General features: G+C 48.2%; 2 protein-coding genes across 2 annotated transcripts in view; one reads left to right on the forward strand and one right to left on the reverse strand.

Annotated features, from left to right (window-relative positions):
- BOK (BCL2 family apoptosis regulator BOK) overlaps positions 1-1,954 on the reverse strand; it is a 32,263-nt gene extending 30,309 nt beyond the window's left edge. Inside the window, exon 1 of the mRNA XM_057383616.1 lies at positions 1,808-1,954. The gene's annotated coding sequence lies outside the window, so the exon portion shown is untranslated. The remainder of the gene's footprint in view (positions 1-1,807) is intronic.
- A 653-nt stretch (positions 1,955-2,607) lies between these two features.
- STK25 (serine/threonine kinase 25) lies at positions 2,608-22,879 on the forward strand. Its single transcript, XM_057383606.1, has 12 exons — positions 2,608-2,724; positions 3,572-3,686; positions 9,814-10,044; positions 11,217-11,273; positions 12,236-12,344; positions 13,583-13,740; positions 13,967-14,152; positions 14,706-14,851; positions 15,715-15,829; positions 16,125-16,196; positions 18,959-19,095; positions 20,778-22,879. Exons 2-12 carry the CDS (start codon positions 3,657-3,659, stop codon positions 20,815-20,817), a joined length of 1,281 nt encoding a protein of 426 aa, XP_057239589.1. The 5' UTR covers positions 2,608-2,724; positions 3,572-3,656; the 3' UTR covers positions 20,818-22,879.
- Positions 22,880-23,959: the final 1,080 nt, after the last annotated feature.

The following is a 23,959-nucleotide window of genomic DNA, read 5'->3' on the forward strand; positions in this document are numbered from 1 at the left end:
GACCTACTGGGGTTATCTCAAGCAGTGTTTATTCCACACTGCCAGCAGAAAGACATCGATTTTTTTTTTTTTTAATAACTACTGTTTTATAGAGAGAATGTTCAGCAATTTTGACTAACACATCTCCAACAAAAGCTCCAGTTCTATGGACAGGAACAACGCAGACTCCATGGGCACACAAAACTTGCCATGGGAATGGGGACTGGAGCACAGCTTACTTGTAAGCAGCTTTCATAATTGAGGTGGGGTTCACAGGCTGGGTATTGAGCAGAAGACTAGCTTAAATGCTATATTTTTATGTCACCAGCTTTTAACCTAATTTTTTATTCTGGAGACTAACCCCTCTGCTTGAGGAGGAAGAATTAGAAAAGGGATAACAAAATTCAACAGGCTCATCCTCTTGAAAATCATACAATAGAAAAGACATAACTTCTAAAAAGTGAGAAGAAACCCCAACAACAACAAAAAAAACCTGTACAACAGATGCCTTTGTTTTCCAGCCTGATTTCCTCRCTGCATCAAGGCTCAGGCAGCCACTCAGAATACAGAGCAAATATGTGAGCTCACAGGCATAAGTATTTAACTTGTCCCTACTCAAAGCTCTTGACCAATTTGAAAAAGCATGGGAAGAGGAGCAGGACCCCCAAAAGGAGAAGATCAAAAGATTTTGTGAAGCAAAAGGTCAGAACAGGTAAGAACTTACTGCCATGAAGGCAAAGGCTAATGAACAGCATGTGTTTCTGCATTCTTCTGAGTACGTTAATAATCCTGTCCCCTACAAAACAGGCCCAGGAACAGCTGCCTGACAACAGAGCAATCATCTCTAAGCTGTGACCCACAGCTTGTCCAAACCAAAGTGCTCGAAGTGACCAGCTACTGATCCAGAAATGGTTTCTTCCAGGTGGTGACCASACCAAAATCCCACACAATCTCTCCTGCCCATCTGTGGAGCAGCAGACTACAAAGCAGGCTGCCTGTAGATCACAAATGAGGAAAAACACAATCCCACATTTGAACATCCTCTGTCTCCTGTGCTCCTGAGCCAGCTTTAGCAATTTCAGATGGAAATGCCATGCTAATACCAATGACAATCACCCTTATGAAAGACTTATCCTGAACTGACAAATTAATTGCTGTTCCTGTGTGTTATGTTCAGAGTTGGCACATTAATTAACATGCAYTTCTTGTGCTAAGACTTCTGCCTTTTGGCCTCATGCCAACAATGGCTAAATTAATGACTGTCCATGACAAGAGTTGGAGAGCTGAGGCATTGAGGTGAAATGATCATTAAAWAACATACACAGGGACTCAAACAGTTCACCCCCTGGTCCTTGCTACAGTGGAACCACAGCAGAATTTCTTTCTCCTTCCTTTCCCACTTTACAAGAAGCTTTGATTTGTCTGTTCATAGGTCTCCTAAGTCAAGGTGTCAGGCTGGAACAGGGCTGTTTATGAGACAAGATGATTGTATTATGTGGGGCTAGAAGCCTGGTACTGCAGAGGTATGAACTCAAAGCTCCAGCAACCCAAGGATCCTACAGGCCAGAACTTTGTGAAAACCCTCCAGCCAGGTACAGTTGATTTAAATACAAAACCAGCATCTCATTGCAGGAGTATCTGATGCATGTGCTCTAACTGATGTTCTCACTCAAGTACCTTAAGTGCTGGTTGAGGGCAGGGAAACAGAGGGATGGGAGACAGAYACAGGGCGGAATAAGAGGAATGTGAGGGAACTGATGGCTGCTGTCCAGACCCATCAGTCCATGCAGGGACAGTTCTCAGCGTTGCTCCTCTTGCTAGAGCTCACCTGCGCTACAGAGCAGCACCAGCTCACCATCAGAAGCAGCAGCTTGTGACAAAGGCGTTACGTGTCAGCGCCAGGAAAAAGCTGTGCCTGGTTCGTTCCCTGCAGGAAGAAATGCAGGGCCAGCGTTAAAGCTGCCTGGCAACAGAGGCTGGGAAAATTGTTTCGCCTATTTTTTTTTTTTCTCTTTGAAATCGTGAATCAGTCACTGACATTACAGCACGTGAGGGAAAACCCAACCCTGCAGATGCAGCGGTGAGAACGGCGCCATGAGAGCTCCCTCTCTCCTCTCCTCCTCCCGCACGGTCCGGAGCGCTGTGCCGGTTCCCCGAGGGCCTGGCGTCCCGCGGCGGGGTGGGCAGGGAGAGGCAGCCCCTCATCCTCACGAGGAACAGCGGGCAGGAGGAGAGCTGAGGGCGGGCCTGCCCAGCGTCACTCGGGGGGCTCCTGGGCACAGTCCCCTAAGGACTTGCGAGAAGAARGCACCGTTACGCAGAGCCGGGACGACAAAACCGACGGTGCCCATTCCCTCCCCGCCGGTGCCCGGGAGTCCCGGGGCCGCCCCGCCGCGGGGGCCGCTGGGCCGGACAGCCCCCGCCCCCCGCGCCTCAGGACTCCCCGCCCCAGACACCCCCGCGCCGCCCCGCCCAGCCGCTCCGCCCTGCCGCTGTGCGCGTGGCATCCTGGGTATTGTAGTCCAGAAAAGCGCTTCCACTGCCGGGTGTTGCTGCGTGRAGACTACATCTCCCGGCATGCAGTGCACCGCGGCCTCCCCCGCCGCCGCGCTGTGTTGTTGCGCCCGGCCCGGCGCTCCCGCCCCCCCGCCGCGCCTGGTGTCCCGGGGCAGCCCGGGGCGGCGGCGGCTCCGTGCGCCAGGGCCCGGCATGGCGCTCCCGACCGCAACGCAGCGCTGCCCCTAGGTGCGGCGGCCCTCAGGGCCGGGCGGGCCTGCGCGGGCTGGGCGGGGCGGCGATGCGCCACACAGGGACTCTGAGGGTGCCGGGCGGGGCGGGGGGCGCGTTGAGCAGCCCATGATGGCGAGGGGAACGCGGGAGGGGGGAGATGTGTGAGGTGGGGCGAGGTGTCCGTGACGGCGGTGAGGGTGGAGGGAAGCTGTGGGGCCGTACCGTGAGGGGGGCACTGAGGAGAGCGGGGGGCACAGGGGAGGGCTGGGCCGGTGGTGCCCCGAGGGAGCTGGGCTGGGGCTCGGCTGTGGCTGGGGTGGAGGGGGGATCGCTGAGGAGAACAGAATCTGGGGAGCAGTGGAGAGGGAGCGGCCAGGGGTGGAGCGGGGTTGGGGTTCCCTGAAGAGGAAGGTGTGTGCTGGGCAGCTGAGCTCTGCCGATGGCTGTAACCGGGGACAGCGGGAGTGGAGGAATACTCAGTGAGGGCAGGAAAAAAGTAATGTCTGGGGACGATGCTGTGAGCTGTGCTGGGGAAGATGCTGGGAGTGGTGGTGAGGGAATAGAGCTGTGGGGTTAACCGTGATACTGGGGAGTGTGCTGAGCTGATGKCAGGGAAAATGGTGTCTGAGACTTGGTCAGTGTATAACGTTAGAGTGAGGTTCCTTGACAAATCTGGAAGGCGTTTCTCTGTAAAGAACTGAGAAATGCAGTTTGCAAGGATGGGCTGGCATACTTAGAACATGATGGCAGGTTCAATGAGAGCTTCAAATCAAGGAGAGAAAAAGATGCAGGTAGCTCTTCAGGGGAAGGAGCCAGGTTCCAAGAACCTCACATGAGAGCTGTGTATTCTTGTTTGTCACAGTTGACCAGTGGAGAAATCATCGCTTCCCCGCTGTGTTGTGACGTCCTAATCCWGCCTCATTTTGCAAAAAAACCATCCTGTAGGCATGGCTCACCTGAGAGAATTTGCTACCCAGGTAAGTGGTGATTAAAATTTTGTTTTAAAATCCTTTTCAAGGGTTTACATAACAGTGTTTGGTTTTGATACCAGGGTTTTAAGCAAATAACCAGAAAATCACTTTTTGCCACTCTTTATCTCTCTTGCACAGGTCTCAGCTTACTCCTGTTAACTGACTGATCTGTGTRTCACTCTGTGCTGGTGTTGGGCTGATAGTGTTGTGTTGCCAGCCATACAGAAAGTGAATTCTTCACCCAGTTATGGGGGCTTTCTCTGGGATTAACTGTGCTCTTTTTAGGGAGATAGGAGTCACTGGCTTTCTGAGTATTTTTGGAAGGGGAAGTCTAGAAATGGGAACAGAAAAACTGTGTATGCTGGTTCTGCCAGCCATACCTTCCTGAAGTGTTCATGGCATCAGTCTCAGAAAAATGGTGTTTGTAACCGTGCTACATAAGAGGCAGTGATATTTGATACTGAGCAGTAACTCTTCCTAGACATCTYAGCCTCTGTGGATGTGGTTAAATGCTGCTGTTGTGATGACATTTGCATAAGAGGAATGTGAAAAGATGATGCCAGGATTTGGGACTAAAAGCTAAACCACATTAATGGCACTGGCTTGCATCTTCTTCCCCCTGAATTTGKTTGTGGGGTGTGTTTGATTATTGGCAAATGTCAATATTGAACATAGATCTTCTTAAACCATGTTTTRTGGGTTTTGGGGCATTATTCTGTTCTGCTCCTAGGTGTAGAATTACTAAAAGCTTTAGTGGTTTGAGATAATGCCTCCTCTGAACCCTTTCTGATGTAAAAATTGATTTGCAATGCACCTTAGTTTGCATGCTGTCTTTCACATCAACTGTTTCCCCAAAGTGTGTCTGGAATTAAATGTAAATATAGTGCCTGACTGAGTCACTGTACAGGGAGAGAAAGGGAAGGCTACTGTCTGCTTAGGGCTARAAACTGAGTTCTGTAGCTGCAGAGGAGGTTGCTCTGAAGCTTTTTTTGTACACAACATCCACTCATGAAGCTTATCAGCATTCTAGTGGTTTCAGCTCTGAATTTATTATGGAAATGTTAGGCATTCTCAGATGGTGTTATCCCATGGCTCTGCCTGGTCTTGGACAATCTGTACTATCCATTCTTCTGATCTTTTCAGGAATCCCTGGTGGAACCTTGTAATCTGTGTAACTAAGGCTTGCTGGGAGGGCATAGGAACTGGCCTGAAGTTCTTTTCACAGGGATTTAGGGAGCAGTGGGAGCTACTGTGAAAATCAAGAGGCTAAGACTTGGATTGGGATGTCAGAGGTTGACTTGTCTTTGATTCTCAGTTCTGGTGCTGATGGGCAGAGTTACCRTAGGCCAATGCCCATGTTGCTCTGCCTCTGTGCCTTCATTTCCCTGCCTCAGCTGACTGTTTCCTCTCTTTCCTTGGCTGCCTTGTGCTGTGTACATATAGCACTGCAGGCCTYCTGTCTTTGTCTGAAGCTTTATCTGCCAGGTGATGTATTTGTGTTAGTTACTATGTTTAACACTCCGATCTGAGCTCTGTTTCTAGATTTGCTGTTCCTTATGTGACCTTGAATAAGCCATTTAGGTTTTTTGGCTAAGTCATGCTTTACTATCTGAAGTAAAAGAACACTGTCCATGAAGAAATTGKGAGTCTCAGACAAACAGGTGTGTTTTAAAGTGTTGGACACAAACTTCCCTCTTTTCTGTACTCCAGAAATTGAAACCTATCTCAGGTTTTGGTGGTTRCAGAGAGCTGTGGACAGATTTCATATCCACAGGGAAGCTTTCAGATGGTTCYAGATACAAAGCTGGTTTAACCAAAGAGGCTGTTGGTAGTCCAGAGGTGGGTGTTCTGCATGCAGTGTGRGTAACCACTGGATGAGAAGTTGGGGAGCAGAGGAGGCAGTGAGGGAAAGAGAAGAGCAGATGAGTTCTATTAAAACCAACTTCCTTCTTCCACTGTGTTTGGCAGAGCAAACATTATGTTTGTTTGGCTGGTTGGAAAGTGCTCTAGTCAGAAATAACCCGAAATGCGGCTGTAGTTCCACATAAACCCTTTGAAGTTGCCACACACCCAGTCAGCTTCAGCATGTGAAGTATTGTGGCTTGGGAATCTTCTGTTACAGATTTCTTCCATACAGAACTGTGATTCCAATTCCAGCCTGCCCCAGATGAAGGAATTCTCATTTCCAAAAAGGTTTAAGCACCCCTCAATGTTTTATGCAACGAATGCAGGCACGATTCTTGCTCCTGAATATTCTGAGAATAAGATCCAGCTGGGCACATCCCAGAGAGAATATCTTCAGCTGGTTGAAATGGTGTTTGTGTCTGCTCCCAACATGCAGCTTATCTTTCTAGGCAGTAGCTTTGAAATGAGGGCAGATACTTACCCTTCTTTTCTAATACTTATCCACATCTTCTCAAAGACTGTGGATATCATGTCTCTGCAGCTGGAGGTGGCAGAGCTGCCAAAACCATTCTTTTCCCATGAAGCAGCTGGTGTTACTGCCAGGCTTGTCTCATAACACACTGCAGTTCCTAATTCCTGATGGCTGCAGTGAGATGGTCTGTTTTAAAACATGGCATCATCAGTCAGGATGGCAAACACTCCCACACCTGTCAGGACAAAGCATCCTTCTTTCCTGTGCTGTGAGATTAGATCCCGSAGGGCAGAAATGGAGTACATTACTAGGAAATTTTCATCATCCCTCTCATATTTACTCCCTTCCTGCACTTACAGCTGAGACAGTGCATTGTGTGCTCTTCCTCCAAAGCCTAGGCCTGCCTGACCATCTCTAATGCCCGACTGACTGCTCTCAGTGGAGAGGAGCAGCAGGAGGCTTTTTGCTTCAGAACTGCTGTGTGATAAGCGTTCAGTCAAGCAAAATATTACAATGTAGTGACCATCCCTTAACAGCTTTACTTGTAATAGAACAAGGAGCAGTCACTGCCTACTTGGAAGTTCCCTTTTTCAACTGCGATAGGTCTGTGAAGATGGGGGAAAATGGAAAGAACCCAAGCTGGTGAACAGTTGCAAAGGTGACAGGTACTAAGAAGCTGCTTTGGGATATYTGTGCTGATTTAATCAGGTATAAAGCATTTCATCTGGACATTCTGTACCTTCCTACTTATGAAGTTTTCCTGGTGTGTTTGCAGCACTGCAATTCCAGAACATGGATTTCCAGCCAGGATGATTCTCTTAACAAGATGACTGGTACTGATATAATTCGTATTTAGGAGAAGGATGGCTGGTGCTTATTCCAGCTCCCACTGCAGTGCTTTRCACGTGCAGATGTGTTGGGGCAGGGGAGAGTCAGGCTCATGGAGTGCATCCTTCTCTCTCCTGACAGAGCAGTGCAGTTCCATAGCTCTCCATTCTTGGTGRAACTGCATTAATGTTGAGGCTTTTATGCCTATGGATCTGACAATTTTTCTTTGCCAGCATGTCACCATGTGGTGTCTCAAACTGGACTTTTTAGTGGACAAAGCCTTTTGAGCAGTGTCCTGCAGCCAGAATATCCTCGTTTGTCATGGGAATTCAGAATTGCTGAAAAAGCCTCCTGCCAAYTTCTTCTGTGGTGTCCACGATGGTAATTCAAAAGATGTTCTCTTGACCAAGACATTGACCTACTTGAATCGGGGATGGGCCTGTTTCCTCTTCCCTGTTTACAGAAAGTAAAGAAATTTGTCAGCAAGCTGTGGTCCTCCAGCAGTGTCCAGAGACTCCAACTGTGRCTGGAATGACTCTGTACCCCTTGGCCCTATGGAGGCTCCTTAAGTTGTGTCTGTTGCTGGGTCTGACTTCTGTGATWCCGGCTACTGCATCAAGGGGTGTACATCCTCAGGCCCTCCATACAGTCAGACTTCTGCCCTGTCACCTGAGAGCTCTAAAGCCTTTCCAGGTCAGTCCTGGGAAGGTAAATCCAGTACCTATGAAGTTTCCTAATGTTTCCACCCTAATGTGGGTGGGCCTGTCAYGTCTGCCCATCAGTTTTTTTCCTGAGTCGCTTGGGTAAAATTTCTGTCTGCTTGTTAGGAAGCTTTGTCTCCTTCCCCGAAGGAGAAGAACTACCTGAACTGCTTTGTTCTACTGAAAACCGGATAAACCAACATCTAGGTCTGGAAGCTTGTTTATAAAGCTGTCCATGATCACAGAGCCTGCCACATAAAGTGGTGATTGTCCCAAAAGCTACCTGCCATAGCTGGTGCTCTCATGTCTGCTGTCCTGATCTGGAGAAATCAGTCCTGATTCTCTGATGAGCCCTACCAAGCTGAGCAGGGAGCAGTTGCTTCCACCTTGCAGTTTCTTACCTCATGGAAAAGTTACCTGGGAGGGGAGAAAGGTTTCCTTAAAGGGTTGCTTCCYTGCAGGATTCGTGTGGGTAGTGTTTCTTTTCTGAGCTGAGCAGGTGYTTCTAGGAGATGATCCTCTTTCTCTCCCTTCTCCCTGACATGTGGGAGTGGCTGATGTGGTGAGTGGCATTTTTAGGGTGCAGTAGATCACTGTGCGCAGTAATGTCTGGGGCACTTTGTTGCCCCTTCAAGTCAGTCAAGAGGTAGAAACTGCTCCTGGTCTGTGGTGAGCCTGGACTAGTCAGATGCTCTCCCTGCCTGCAGTCATCGTTCTCATGTTGTCTCCCACCTCCCTCTCTCCACTCTCTGCTATCTATCTCCAGTTCTTGTAATCTCTGAACATCCCTTCCAGTCTGTTTCCAGTGCATTTGTTCAAAGTGCAACCTGTTTGGGTGTTGCTATGGATSCAAAAGGATATTTGGTTATCCTTCTGTATCTTGGACTGGAGTTTGTGTGGAAATCCTTTTGAGTGAGCTGACTGTAAAGCTCACCCAAGCCTGGCTGATAGCTATGCACTAGGGCACAGAAGGCAAACAACCTGTGATGACAGACTGGCTTAATCATTAAGCAACACCTTGGGCTGCTCAATGATGGCCTGCTGCTAGAACCTGGTGTGAGATGGAAAAGTGCAGCTTCCCTGTTCTCTGATAAAATCTGCCAACTCAAGGCCCTTGCAAGGGAGCAGTCTCACTGGATGAYGTGTTGTAGGTGAGGGTGAGAAATTCTGGGTGTGGAAAGTTCCCTCTAATGGCTTGGCTGCTTCCTAAGGTCAGACCATATTTTCCGACCTTTTTTTTTTAACTATTAAGAAAAAGGAAAAAAAAGCTAATCAGAGCATTTTCATATCATGAAGCAGAGCAGGACCTCCTGGTGTGCAGCTGGACTGAACAAAATGGCATGAGAAAWAGAACAAATCACACTTTCTTATCCATACTCATCTTAATAAAGAATTAACTGTGCAGCTGCTGTTAAAGAGTCAGTATTTCTCTGTTAGTACCTGCCTGGTTGATGTGCTTATCTAATGACAGAGGCACTATTTGGCTTTGCATCAGGGTGTGCCAGGCAGGGAAGAGGCGCTTCCAGAAAAGCAGCTCAGGTAGATGGAGTGTCCATTCTGCTCTCCTGCCTCCTCCTTGCTGCTGACCTTCCAAAAGATGTGAGGCTCTGTCTGCAGACAGCTGAGGGGAGCTGGGCTGGGTGCTGCCTGGAAATCAGGCTGCAGCAGAGAAGACAGTAAATCTGAACTCAGATTACTGGAGTATTTTACCCTCCAAACATGTAGTGAAGGGTGCACATCTTTCAAATCATTTCAGTGTTYGAGTGCAGGAAAGCTAACTAGGGAAACATTCTTATGGCATCTTGCTTGTGCCCATTTTCTCATCCAGAGCTCCAAGAGTAAGCTGGTTCTGGTACCCCTTGCTGGTCTCTATTGAAGTGTGAACAAGTGTTTGCTTATGGAGCTGCTTTGGCACCAGCTGGTGCCTGCAGTTGAGCAGCCCTGTCCCTGTGGAGCTGACACTCTCCACAGAGGTATTTGCTGACATTTTCATGCTGGGCTTTTCTCTTTTTCCTCCCCCACTATGGTCTAGTGGAAAAGGTTTCTTCAGTTCTAATCTTGGATATAATCTGTGTTAAGTTTTTAAGACTTCTTAGGATATGTGAGTTTCAGGTGAATTTATCAACACAGTAGGTACACAGATGTGGAGATGAGCTATGTGGGTATGTGTGGTGCTCTGCAGCCCTGGGACTTAATGGAATTTTCCCATCTCTGCTTTATGGTTTAGCACTCCAGGGTGGATCCCGAGGAGCTCTTCACCAAGCTGGAGCGSATCGGCAAAGGATCCTTCGGTGAAGTGTACAAAGGGATCGACAACCGCACCAAGGAAGTTGTTGCTATCAAGATCATTGATCTGGAGGAGGCTGAGGATGAGATCGAGGACATTCAGCAGGAGATTACAGTGCTCAGCCAGTGTGATAGTCCCTACATTACCCGGTACTATGGCTCCTACTTGAAGGTAGGACAAGCCATGGTGATTCCTTGCCAGGAGTTTGGGAATGGGGAGGGCTCCTCTGTGGGTGCTGCCGTGGATGTGCTTTCCACATGGTGCTGRAAAGTGTCTGATGTGAGTGGCAGCATGGCAGCAGGAACAGTGATGGCTCTGGTCATTGCATTGATGTGCACCTAACAGCAGACTGGGCTTTAAGACACTTGCTAAGCACATGGAAATGAGGTGCCCTGTACTGTGTGGTACCAARAGCAGGGCACTTCACTGAAGAGCAAATTATTTGTTGAAGGTTGATCGCTCCCTGGTCTGACTATTCTGAAAAGGAAGTTGATGGAATACTTTCCCAGAAGAGCAGTCTTAAGGTAGTACTACTGAGGGATTTATGCCTCTGAAAAAAAGAGAAGGYTGAAACTGTACTTCATCAGAAGAATAATAAGAATAAAAGGATATGAACAGAGTCTATGGAGGAGTGCTAATACTGCCTCTATTGAGAACAGGTTTAGGAATCTCTAATGGAAGCTGCTTAGTAGTGTTGATCTGAAGTGGCTTCTGCATGCTGGCTGCTGGAGATGAATGTAACAGTGTGACTGCCCCAAACAGTTCCTGAGCTCTTTGGGTCCTGAATATTCCTTATGTATTTTTCAAAGGCTGTAATACTTTTTCTCAGCCTTCTGYTGTAATTTCATGGACCTGCTGCTTATCTTCTGCTGGGACCCTGTGAACCTCAGCATGGAAATCTCTTCCCTGAGAAGTAAGAGTGTCTTGCTGATTGTACCCTTCAAGTGGCAGCCCTCTTAATGAGATAAAGGCTGCAGTGCTCCTCTGCCATTGCCAAGAAGGACTTATGCTGGATGAGTTGTTGGAGAGATGTTCAAGGATTCCAACCTGGGAATAAGCTTATCTATGGGCTGGGCAGTCTGGTGCCTGAAGGGTCAGTTGCTCAGATAAAACAGCAAACTGAGAGTTAGAAAAGTCCTGGAGACAGGTCCACCTCTGAAATACTGTGCTAGCACAAAAGAGGGAGCTGAGGGCTCCTTCCTTAAGCCCCTGAGAGCTGCAGTGTGCAGCATCTCTTGGATTGTGTGCAGGACTACTCTTGTATCTTTCTGCCTCACAAGTGTTTCACTTTTCTGTCTGCTTTTATTACTGTCATGGCTCTTGATTTGTGCTCTTGCYTGCAGGGCACTAAATTGTGGATAATCATGGAGTACCTGGGAGGAGGYTCAGCCCTGGATTTGGTAAGTAAGTGGCAAGTTCTGAACTCTGAAAAATACTGACTGGAGACGTGGTTTGTGAAATGCCCGTGAGCCAGACACTCACTTGCACATTCCATCTTTTTGGCAGCCCTGTGCCTGAGGGTGAGCAGTRCAGGACAGACATGTTGGTTGTGCTTATCCCAGGATAGAGGGAATGTTTTCATGGAGCTCAGCTGTCCCAGAACTGTTCTCCAGCATGCTGTGCTGCTGTATAATGGAAAGAGCCAGTGAACTGCAATGTGACMACAGCCAGTTGGTCGAGCAGTACAAATCTGAACTTCACCTACTCAGAGTTATGGTACTGCTCATTGCAGGCATAGCTCAGTAAGGACACAGTCTATGATCAATTTACCCCAAATCTTAAGAGACTACAAATGCAGAATATACCCATAGRCAAAGTTCTGCTGCACTCTGTTCTGTCACTTCATTTTTCTCTTCTCTTTAGGACAATAACACCCATTTTTCGAGGGTAGTCATGTTGAAAAAACTGCTGAGCCTACAGTGACTTGGAGGAAGGTGTAGTGGTGGACTGTCATCAGCAGAAGTTATCTGCTGATATAGCAAGTATTCCACAACCCAAGGGTTGATGTCTCAGAGGCTGAAATTCAGTACTTACATGCTAGCAGAGAGACCTGAACAAGAGAAACTGTTAAAATGTTCTGTTCGCCAATATATTTCCAGGCCAAAGCAGATAAACTGCTCTTTGTGTGGGAAGTCTTTAACAGACTGATAGACTAACAGAAAATGCCCTAAAGTTTTTCCATTTATTGCTGCCAGGTGCCAAGTCCTACATTCTGCTTTGTAGAATGTGCACCAGCTGTTCAAGAAGGTGCTTCCTGCTGAGTACGGCCTGCTTGGCCAAGGTCTCCAAGTWACAAACTGAGAGCCTGGAAAATCCAGGCATCAGTCACCCTCTTTTAAATCATCTTTCTGCCTTTTATCAGCTGAAGCCAGGACCACTGGAAGAGACTTACATAGCTACTATCCTGAGAGAAATCCTAAAGGGTTTGGATTATTTACATTCGGAGAGGAAGATCCACAGGGACATCAAAGGTAAGATTGGAGAGCTCAGCTCCCTTTCTTGTAAGGGATGTTAGTAACATAAAATCAGAGGTATGCTATTTTGCCATAATCTGCRAGGTTTCAAAGACCATTTCTCAGTGCTGCATTTCTTGCTGGGTTTCTGTTTTCTGAATCTGATGCTTGTCATTGTATCACRACTCAGGCTTTTCATGTCTTTAGGGTTTAGAGTAACAAAGGATCTGTAGCTCTCCTCTGGCACTTTGAGTTTGGACAGTCAGGGAGCTAAAGCAAAGCAGCCAATGAAAGGCATGCTCTGATATTAGCTGACTTTGTCTGGACATTGCTTTGCTGCTGGACCCCAAGGGTGTGTGTGCTGGTTATTGTGGTTATAACTCACAGCAGACGTGAGCTGTCCTCATGCAGGGTTCACAGCCCTAGAAAATCAGGACAGCTTGTGTCAGCTTATCCTGCTGCTGGTTTTTATAGTCACTGGCCACGTGCAGGGTGGAGAGAGCTGGCATCTGCCTCCTGAAGAGCAGTGTCACAGCGAGCCCAGAGCATCAAAGTACTGCAGGAGGATGGAGGGACAGTGCTGTGGAGCTCTGGCCAGTGCTGGATGCCACTCCTCCAACCCACTGCAGGAGGGGATGTGGGCAGGCAGGGCACAGAACCCTTACACAGGGAGAATAGGGAATAGGGAGAAAAGATTYCATTGTGTATGTGAGACTGCGCATTTCTAGCACTCAAGATGTGCAGTGCTGTGGCTGCCAGTGGTGGGGAAATGCTGAAAGTTGTTAGGTAGGGACTCAGAATGAAAAGTCCTGCAGAAAAACCCTGTTCCCAAACCTGCACAATGCTACAATGTTATGAGTGAGTGGGAACTGGTACAAGAGTGGGACTTGAGCTCTTTAGAAGGATCTGATATTTAACCTGTGCTGAATGCTATGGTGGAAAAAAAAAATCAAGAGCATTAGAGTCTGTGTTGCTCTCCCTTCTTTGTGTGGCCAGGAGTCACATCTACTTGATTGTGTGGCCTTTCACAGCTACTCCCTGCTCCTACCTTAGCAATAGTCTCCTGATCCAACAAAGTGCATGAGCTTGTTCCATGTTACCCAATGGAGTTCAAAGCATGAGAATGAGTCTGAGGCTGGAAATCCAGGCTGAGGGAGAAGAGAATGGCATGGGAGAGCCTCGCTCAGTGTTCAGTTCTGTGTGGGCTGGAGGTGATTCAGAGGCCAGCAGACTGAATTGCTTATTTGTGTGTACAGCTGCCAACGTGCTGCTTTCTGAACAAGGAGATGTGAAACTGGCTGACTTTGGKGTGGCTGGACAGTTGACAGACACCCAAATCAAGAGAAACACCTTTGTGGGGACTCCATTCTGGATGGCACCAGAGGTCATCAAACAGTCTGCTTATGACTTCAAGGTGAGCTGGGTGCATGAGGTCATGCTAGGACAGAAACAGGGACTGCAAGTGTTGCTTATTGCAGAAATTATTCTTTCTTGTYATGATTCAGGGTCTGCTGGAGAAGTTTGTGTATTAGGCACTAAATTCCCCAACTGATTTTATGGGATTAGCTGTCCTAAAACTGTGTTTTCATGTTGTAGAATTRCTTTTTTCTGTTCTGTGTTGTTGTTTTTCTCCTTTCCAGGCAGACATTTGGTCCCTTGGGATTACAGCCATTGAACTAGCAAAGGGAGAGCCTCCAAATTCTGACCTGCATCCTATGAGGGTACTCTTCTTGATCCCCAAAAACAACCCTCCAACACTTGAGGGTCACCACAGCAAGCCCTTCAAGGAGTTTGTGGAAGCCTGCCTCAATAAGGATCCTAGATTTGTGAGTATTGCTGCCCCCCTGTGAATTTGGGTAAAGSTCAGCAGAGGTCGAAAATCCCTTTAGCAGGAAGGTGCCAGAATTCCTAGAGAGAGAGAATTGCTGAGCTTATGGGATGGACATGTGGGCCTGGCAGGAATTCCTCATGAGGGGACATGGAGGGGCAGGCACTGATGACTTCTCGTTGATGACCAGCAGTGGTACCTGAGGGAATGGCATGAGGCTGTGTCAGGGGAAGTTTAGGTTGAATATCAGGAAAAGGTTTTTCCCCCAGAGGGTGACGGGTGACCAGGCTCTGGAACAGACTCCTCAAAGCAGTGGTCATGACYCCAAGGCTGCCAGAGTTCAAGGAGTGTTTGGATAACACTCTCAGGCACRTTGTTGRGGATTGGTAGCATTGTTGGGGGCTGTCCYTTGTAGRGCYRGGAGTTGGACTTGACAATCCTTGTGCATCCCTTCCAGCTCAGGRTATTCTGTGGTTCCARTTSAAGTCAGTGAGTTGCATATTTAGTGTGCAGAGATGGTTAGATGTGACCTCCTTTCCTATCTGCTCCAGAGGCCAACAGCTAAAGAACTGCTAAAGCACAAGTTCATCACACGCTACACCAAGAAAACCTCATTCCTAATGGAGCTGATCGATCGGTTCAAGCGCTGGAAGTCAGAGGGCCATGGAGAAGATTCCAGTTCTGGTGATTCCGATATGTACGTACATGTTTTGCATGGAGAGSTGCCCCTGCTGCCCCTGCTTGCTCTGGAGTAGCCTACTGCAAACAGCTCAGGTCCTTTTCCCACCTGAGATCTTAACTTTTGAGCTTTCATCTGTGGGAGCAAGTGAGTGCTGCCTGAAGAGCCAGGCTGTTACCTCCTGTTCAGTGGGACCCAGTTCTCTGTTCTGATCTTAACCTGTGGAGGTCTTTGCTGAGTGTAAGGAATCAGAGAACTGACACAAAACATTTAGTCTGCATGTAACCAGTAGAACAGGGCTCTTGTTGCCTCTATTTTATGCACATCTGATTAACTACAAGAGTCACAGGCTTTGGTAATTGTGGCAAGAGCTGTCTTTGTGTGTATGTGTACTCAGGTGTAAATCTTTGCTGCTGCTATGCAAGACAGTCAAGTTATGGGCCTTGGGTAGGGAAAGGGCACTTCCTTGCCAGATTGGTGTCACTGAGCTGCTCTTCACCTGTAGTGGCAGTGACTCGAGTGACCAAGGACTCGGGGAGATTGGCTTATAACATCTAAGCCTGGCTCTTCAAATTATGAGCTTGGATTGTCTTGAAATTTCATAAATTTGACTAGCACCAGRAACTTCTTCAAGCTGGCTGGATCAGAAAGGTGAATGTGGTGATTTGGAAACACAAGATAGTACTTAGCTCAGATCTCTGATACTGTATATGTGCTGTAGAGACTGAAGAAGTTTCTCTTCAGAATTTTTTCTGGAATAAAAGGCCTGTGGTGGTATGGCAATTGGGGGGGGGGAGAACTTGTGACTCTGGGAAAGTATGGGCAATCCCCCAATGTATGGATCTGAGGCTTTGTCTTGACTTTCCCCTTTCCATTTGCAGTGATGGAGATGCAGAGGATGGAGACCAGGGTCCAATCTGGACATTCCCACCAACCATTCGCCCCAATTCCTTGAGCAAGCTGCACAAAGGAATGGCTCTACATGGTTCCCAGAAGGTCTGTGTGCTGTCTGGTCTTTCTGAAGTGGATTRAGCTAACATGAGCCTTTGGATGTCTTGGGGAAGCCACCAGGCACCCATCTTCTGTCTGAAATTTATTGCAGTCTGGCACCAAAGGCTGGTGCTCCACAGTTGCCTCTTCCACATCATCAGGGCACTGTGACTTGTGGCTTTCCCAAGATCTGATGATGGGCTTGCCCTGGAGGTGCTGTGAATTCACCAAAGGTTTAGTACTTCATCTGCCCTGGGAGCTTTTGCCTGTGCTTRTAACTTCTCTTCTTGTTGATTCCCAGCCTACTGAGCCCATCAAGAGGCAGCCACGGTCACAGTGTCTCTCCACACTCGTTCACCCAGTTTTTGGGGAGGTGAGTAGAACCTTCTTAGTGTCTCTGCTGGTTGGAGATGAAGAGATATGTGACATGGATAAATAAATGGGAAGGATTTGGAGGAGGGAGGTGTGGTGAGCTATCTAGTAGTGTTAAGGGACACTGAAGCATTTGTACCAGTTCAGAGGGCTAGACCATAAGTGGGGAAAATGAGCGTGTCCCTGGCATGTCCTCCCAAAAACACYTGTGTTTGGAAGAAAGGCATTACCCTGGTGAGGATCAGACAGAGGAGTACCTGTCTCTTACCAATGCCTGGACAGCTCTGGACTCTGAGGTCCATGGCTGAAGTGCAGCTCCTGTTATGGCAGGTAGGTATTTGAGCTGGCCTGTCACTGTGCATGTCCCATGCCCTCCTGTTCTGCTGTCCACAGCAGAGTAACTAAGGGGGAGGTGGGTGGGTTAGAGCAGGAATTGGCTTTGCTGGTTACTAGCTCATTTCTTGATCTGTACAGACTGCTATTGGTCGCACTCCAAGACCAAGGAGTTCCCTGCCACCTTCTGGGAGGCAGGCACACAAAGTGTGTTTAGAAAACCTACCCAATTCCCCTGCCTTGTGGTCTGGATGGAGATGTGGAGTTGAAGGAAAGGCTGTCATTAACGATAGGGTGGTGTCTGTACCAGCACAGAGGTGACAGCTCACCTCTCCAGACGGGTCATCTTGTCAGGGAAGAGGAGGATAATCGTAAGGGGGCTGCTGGCTATGGGCTCTGGTGTCTCTTTCCAGCAGAAGTGTAGGAAAGGAGATTCTGCTTTGGAAGAATCAATTAGATGCTGCATGTCATGGCTCTCTTCTTGAAGTGCTGGTGAGAGACCGTTTCTCTGGTCCTGAGGAGTTCCTCTCCTGCATCCTGGTGGCATGGCCCAGCAGAGAGCTGTGCTTTCTCCAGGGAGTGTCTCCAGACTTAACTCTCTTTTCTCACGTCTGCTGTGTGGGAAGAGGGCTTGCTGCATGGTGAGAGCCAGAGGTCATTCCAAAAAAAAGGCTCTTGAGACTACTCTGCTTTGGAAATTGGGAGTTTATGTAAGTGGCCTTGTGTGTACTCCACAGGASTTGACTTTTCAGAGGTCGGAGCATGAGGCCAATGACCTGGGTCTTGTAGGTGTAGACCTRTGAGAAGAAACTGCACTAAACCCATGTTGGTTTGTGGTGCAGTTTGTTTGTGCAGCACAGTTCACTGATGTCTGGGTCTCTGTTTGGTTTAGGAGCCTCCTGGGGCAGAGTGCTCAGGGCAGTGGCTGTAAATGCATTTGTGTGCTTTTCCTTACTAACCTTGCTGCACCAGTTCCAGGCAGGAAGAGGCTTCTCGACATTTCATTTCTGCTACTTTGACTCCCTTACCTCAGTTTGTTGGTCCTTCTTTCCTTTGATTAGACTTTCCTGCTGGCTCTGCAGATCTCACTGAGTGAAATCAGATGCAGGAAGAGTTCTGGGCAGTCTCTGAAATAACCTGGCTTTTGCATGCAGTAGAGGGGGCTTAAAAGAAAACTTCTCCAGGTTGAAAATCTGCTTCAATGCTGGTTGCACATGTTATTCTTTGCTGATGGTAGGAAACCAGAACTGAAAACTTTGTCCTCCTCACTGTTATATGATTGCATCCTACACCAGCTAGGCCTTATCCCCTCTTGCCCTAAGAGAGCTGAAGCTGGGCTTTGTGAATGCAGTTCTGACAGAGATGCTCTTTGTCATCTTTTATTTATCTTCCCTGTGTTATTGGATGGTAATATTGCAAATGGCACATGGGGAGTCAATAAGAGATGTGGGCAACTGCAAATCTAGAAACTCTGAGGAGGAGGGTGGTTAAATGATTTTTGGGCCTGGAGGAACAAGAGAGCAGCRACAAGCAGCTGGTAAGGCTGAGCTCAGCACAGTGCTCTAACCTCCTGCAAGCCTCCAGAAAGCTCTTCTGCAGTGGGAAGAGACAGCCCAGCACACGCTGCTCCCATCACAGGCTGCTGGGCAAGCTGAAGATCAGAGCCTTGGCATCAAAGGCTGATGATAAACTGACAGTTTATGTCCAGGACACACCCTGTGCTTGTTCTGAGGTGGGCAGCTTTTGGTAGGTAGGCATCAAATCCTTGGCTTTAGCATCACAAGTATTTTTGGCMTAAGAAATCCATATCCTTGATGTGTAACTGAGTTGCCCTCCATGCCGTGGCCTCTGAGCAGAGGTGTGGGGGTTGTTCCCACAGCTTTGTGGTGGGGAACAGGTGCCCCACAGAGGAGGCAGTGGCTTTTTTTGGCTGGGAGCTCTTTGTTCCCAGCAGGGGATTTGGTGCTCAGGAAAGACTGCAACTGGGGATTAGCATTCACATTGTCCTGCTTTCCAAAAAGCAGGAAAAGGTGAGCTCCAGCAACAGGAAAGGCTGATCCTAGAACTGAGGCAAAGACTGCAAGGCTTTATGTAAAGCCCTTTAATCAGCAGGGCCTAATGGGAGCTTAATTGAATTGGACAGAGGTAAGCTGGCAGATGTTGCTCAACAGGACACTTGATCATTGTTCAGATCCCTGTGAGATGGTGCCCTGGGGGAAGCAGTACCTGGAGGAAAMTTTGAACCCCAGACACTGGACCTCTACCTTCCTGACCCACAAAAAGAACTTTTTTTGGTTTAAGTGGAATGTGGATGCCCTCCTGCACCCTGGTGGAGTCATAGTGAGAGGGAAAGGGCTTTAATATCAGTGCTGGATTTCTTGACCAGGGCTTTCTGCAGCAAAATAAGGACCTAATGCCCTGTTTCTGCAGCTCAAAGATAAGCACAAGCAGACTGGAGGCAACGTGGGAGCCATGGAGGAGCTGGAGAACGCCTTTAGCTTGGCTGAGGAATCCTGCCCAGGCATCTCTGACAAACTGATAGCGCACATGGTGGAGCGGGTACAAAGGTGAGTGTCCCCAGTGGGAGCTGGGGTGTTGTGCTGTGGAAAGGTTGGTGATGAGCAGTCAAGACAGACAAAACTGAATGTTGATGACAGCTGCCTTAWTAGTGCCTATGCCACTTCTTTTAACTGCTTTCATCTAATGGAAACTTCTTTGGCCCCCAGAGTGTTTCCTCACACTGGACAGGTTTCTGCAGGGTGGATGGATATTGCAGGGCAAAGATGCTGCTGTTCACTTTCATTTTGCACATATATCTTTATACATAYGATGTCCTTCTGGTCCCATTACTCAGGTTACAGGGACTGTGCAAAGTCTCATTGGGATCACTTCTGGAATAGGAGGTTTCTGTTAATAAATACCTGTTYCATTGCAAGSAATGTGCCACACTATTGYTCACACAAGGCCACTGGCTGGCCTYCTTGGCCAYCTGGWCATGTGCCAGCTCATGTTCAGSTGCTRTTGAGTAGCATTCCCAAGTCCTTTCCCACTGGACAGCTTTCCAGCTGCTTTGCCCCAAACCTGTAGCACTGCAAGGGATTGTTGTGACTGAAGTGCAGGACGTGGCACTTGGCCTTGTTGAATCTCACACYACTGGTCTTGKCCCATGGATCCAGCCTGTTCAGATCCCTCTGCAGARCCTYCRTGCTCACCCACTTGGGTGTCATCTGTGAATATACAGAGGGGGCCCTCAGTCTCCTTGTCCAGATCATGTATAAAGACATTAAACTGGACTAGTCCCAACACTGAGCCCTTGGGGAACCCGATTGGTCCCAGCTGCATGTCACTTCATCCCTACCACTCTCTGGACTCAGCCAATCCAGCCAGTTTTTAAACCAGCAAAGAGTGTCCAAGCCATGGGCTGCAGCCTGTGCAGGAGAATGCTGTCTGAGATAGTAGACCACATTGAGAATCCTTCCTTCACCCTCTCAGGTCATCTGGTCACCAGACATCAGATTGGTCATGCAGGACCCACCTTTCCTGATCCCATGCTCTATAGGCCTGACCCCTTGGCTGTCCTGTACATGCTGCTATTAATAAAGAAGAGCTGTGGATATTAAGGACCAAATGTAATGGCCATCTTCGAGGGCTTCTGTTGCTACATCATTCAAGTTTCCAAGCAAATATCCCATGGGACCATGCAAAACCCTCTTCTAATAATCACATAATGCCAGGAAGAGAACACTCATCCTTCTGGCTGAGCCACAGGGGGCACAGGTGGTGTCCTGTGACACCTGTAAAACCTGAGCCTCTCCCTGAGCAGGAGGTGCTCACAGATRTCTGTGGGTGACTACAGACAGCACTGTTGTTTCAGCATCATTCGCTTCTGTCAGCCTAGAAATGACACTGCTGGATATGGCAGAAGTACAAAATCCTTGGTTTCTTGAGGAGCTTGCAAAACCTCAAAGACCTGGTTGTTTTCATACTGTAAGACACTGGTGCTGAAAATTTATTATTATTTTATTATCAACTGAATCTTGAAAGCCTGAAAAAAAGTGCCGCCTTGGCTTTTTGCTGAAGTGCTGGGTTTTTCTGTCAGGACTTTTTATCTTGCAAAACCTGGCACCAGCAATGGGAGTAGGGACAGACCCACCCAGCCTGACACCTTTCCCTACAGACCTGATGTGGGTGCCTGAGGGGCACCAAGAGCCAGCACTGACCAGTTCTCCCTGTTCATTGTTCCTTGCAGGTTTTCACACAGTCGGAACCACCTGACCTCTGCCCGCTGACACTCACATTCCCTGCTGTTGTTGTGAGGGGGGAAGGATTTTTTCCAGCTTCATAAGAACTACATCTCTAATCCAGACCACCATCTGCCGTTGGATGTGACATTGTGATGGACTCCAGGACATTTCAGAGCCTTCATGTTAGCCGTGTTCCCATGATAACCCAGGGTGGGGTTTGCGATGCAAGTACAATTTAGACCTTTTGCAGAACCCGAGATGGGTGGTCTAATTGTTTTTACAATGTAATCAATGCAGTTTTTAATTGTTTTCCTACAATGGATGTGTCCATTTTGGCTTGGTTTGATTCACAGCTTGTTTCTGGTAAATGCCTGGCTGCTGGAAAAAGGGAGATTCTCTTCCATTGATATGTTTCACAGGCAAGTCTGATGGATTTAGCCTCCTGCCCTTCCTGAAGAAGTGTTTGTGAGAAGTGTGTGAGTGCAGGGATGTTGAGGAGCTCTCCAGGCATTTAGGGCCTCTGGAAGAGTGAGACCAGCTCTCCAGTTGTTCTGGAGGATCCCYTCAAGCCCTTCACACACAAGTAACAGAACACTTTCCAGTGCTGCAGCAGCTGAGCTGATACACAGCTGCTCTTTCCTATCATTTCACAGGAGGATGGGTTTGCTGACTGTTCTGTTTTTGGCTCTGGGACTTCGGGGCCTTAGTTCATCTACTTGAGGCAGCAGCAGAACTTGCCTTGGGTCTCCAGGGAGTAGGAGGCAAAGTGGGTATGTTTGCTGTGGGAGCTGGTGGAGTTCCTGTCCTTGGCACTTCTGGACAGGCAGGCTGGGCAGTGCCAGTCTGAGCTGAGCAGGCCCACATGGGGCACAAGGGTTAAAAAGGGGAGTGGGGGGAACACAACAGCTGAGGACAGCAGCAGGGCTTTGGTTCACAAGGCAGAGGGACACTCCACAGCAGTTTTTGAGGCAATAACCTGTCCTCTAGAGGAAGGTGTAAACTGGATGGTGTACAGCAGTGTGGTAGGGCTGGGGATTCCCAAAGGCTGCTCTAGGCCTCCCTTTCCTTCTCAGCCTTCCATTTCTGGCTCCTCCTTCAGCCTGGGATCTAGGCTCACTGCAGCCAGGGCTCTGCTCCAGATGACAAGCTGGGGTGGTGTTTGCTAGCAGAGAAAGTAAAGCATCTACTGCGCTGATGGCTGCTTAAGGTGTTATTCCAGCAGAACCATCCCCAGGAGCTTTGCTTTCTGTATCTTGTTAGTTTATAAAGCAATTCTTTGATTCAGATATGCACACAGATTTTAATTCTACACTTCAAAGGTCTGGAAAAATAGACTTAGGAAAATAACCTGATAGCTGGTTGCTTAGAGAGCTACTCTAACTGTAAAGAGATTCTCATGAAGCCATCAAGACCTCAGTTATGCAGATCTTTCTGTCTGGGTGTTTGTATGTGGATGATACTGCTCACCCCAGAGCCACTGAGAACAAAGGCTGGAGCTGTTCAGCATTTTTTTTTAAAGACAGGCCACGTGGTTAGAAACAAGGCTTGATTTTTGGTACTGAGATTCAGACCTGCCGATTCAAAGTGCCAGGCTGCAAGTAGCAGAGGAGGACCATAGGTTCCCTCATGCTGATGTGTGGTGTTCACTTTAGCTTGTGACTATTTTTTATTGATCCTGATGGATAAATGCAGGCTCAGCAACACTATGGACGTGTACAGTAGAGAAGAGGTGCTGCTGTTGGATTCCRCTGCAGGGAGAGCCAGCTCAGAGCTTGCAGGTAGGAAGAGCAAAACAAACCCACTTTTCCCTCAGGAGGAGGAGTTMATGTAGAGACAGGACACTTGGAGAGGGGGAAGGCACAGGCTGCAGGCCAGCACAAGGGCTCCTGCTGCTTTTACAGTTGCTGTTCACAGCGGTAGCAAACCGTGTCGATAAGGTACCTGTATCGTTACTCACATGCTCTGCAGTGTAACGAGTGAACTTTTTAAAGGAAACAATCCCCACACCCTTCGTCCAGTATTCAAAGCAACAATGGGTTTAGTTTTTAAAAACATTGAAAGGGATCTGCCACTTTCAATAAAGTAACAAAACAAATGAGGCTGGTGTAATTGTGTTATTAGGGGAAAAGGATTGGTTCCAGCTGCTTTTCTCTGCATTCTTCTCAGTCTTCCCCCACATCTTCCTGAATCTGTAACAGTCCCCAAAGCCAGAGTCAAATACTTTGTGGGCAGGRATTACAGTGCAGGCACATCAGTCTTTTCTGCTGGCACTCCAGGAAGCACACACTGCTGGCAGAGGTGAAGCTGTGCACTGGAGAAGGCTGCACTGCGGGTTTTTGCTGGAGTTTGTTCATTATCTGCAGTCTTTAGACTGGGCCCARCTGGTGACAGGGTRTCTGTCCTTYCTCTGTCTCACTGTGCAKCTGGGAGGGGCCCCGAGGGTGGCAYGGGGTGCCCAGGGAGGTGGTGGAGTCTCCATCTTTGGTGAGAATCCACTGCACAGACCCGACAACCCTGAGATTGTGTGACCTCAGGGATGGGATGAACACTTTGGAGGTGCCGTTTTAATGGTGTTTAAACCTTTGTGACTCTCCTTCCCAGAGGTGAAGGGCACAGCTGAGGCTGTGACCAACTTGCAGTGCTCCTCACCTGTTTTTCCCTTGGAGCCACGAAGCAACACTKATAGATGCACTTCTGACTGTGCTTTTTGCAGGGAATTTTGCTAAATGCCATGTGCTCACATCCTGGAGAGTTCTGGAAAAATAAAATATTTCCCAGAATTGATACACCACTGAAATCTTCATTTTTAAAATTCACTGAGGTAAGGCATCTGCAGTTATGCTAGGAATAGCTAAGTTTTTGTTTTTTCTAGCCTAAGCTCTTGCACTGTAAAACGCAGAGACATTTGAGCTGAGTATTCTCAAACCAAGAAGKGACTTTTGCTACCTGCTGTCCTTCCAGAGGCTCCTGATTTAGAGACCCCATCTCWGCACTTGCATCTTCAAGACAGGAGTTGCTGAGCTGCAGGTTCAGCWCAGAAGCAGCTGAAGGATCATTCCCTCATCAGCTTACAGACCTTCAGGAAAACTCCTGCTCACTGCAGGGCAAGTGGCACTCRGGCTCCACAAAGGGAGCTCCACCACCTCCTCCACAGCATCCTGACTGGATGGAGAGYGCTTGGTACAGG

This window comes from Malurus melanocephalus, unplaced genomic scaffold, assembly GCF_030028575.1.
Source record: "Malurus melanocephalus ecotype Western Australia unplaced genomic scaffold, MMel_1.1 scaffold_644, whole genome shotgun sequence".
NCBI classification, from domain to species: Eukaryota; Metazoa; Chordata; class Aves; order Passeriformes; family Maluridae; genus Malurus; species Malurus melanocephalus.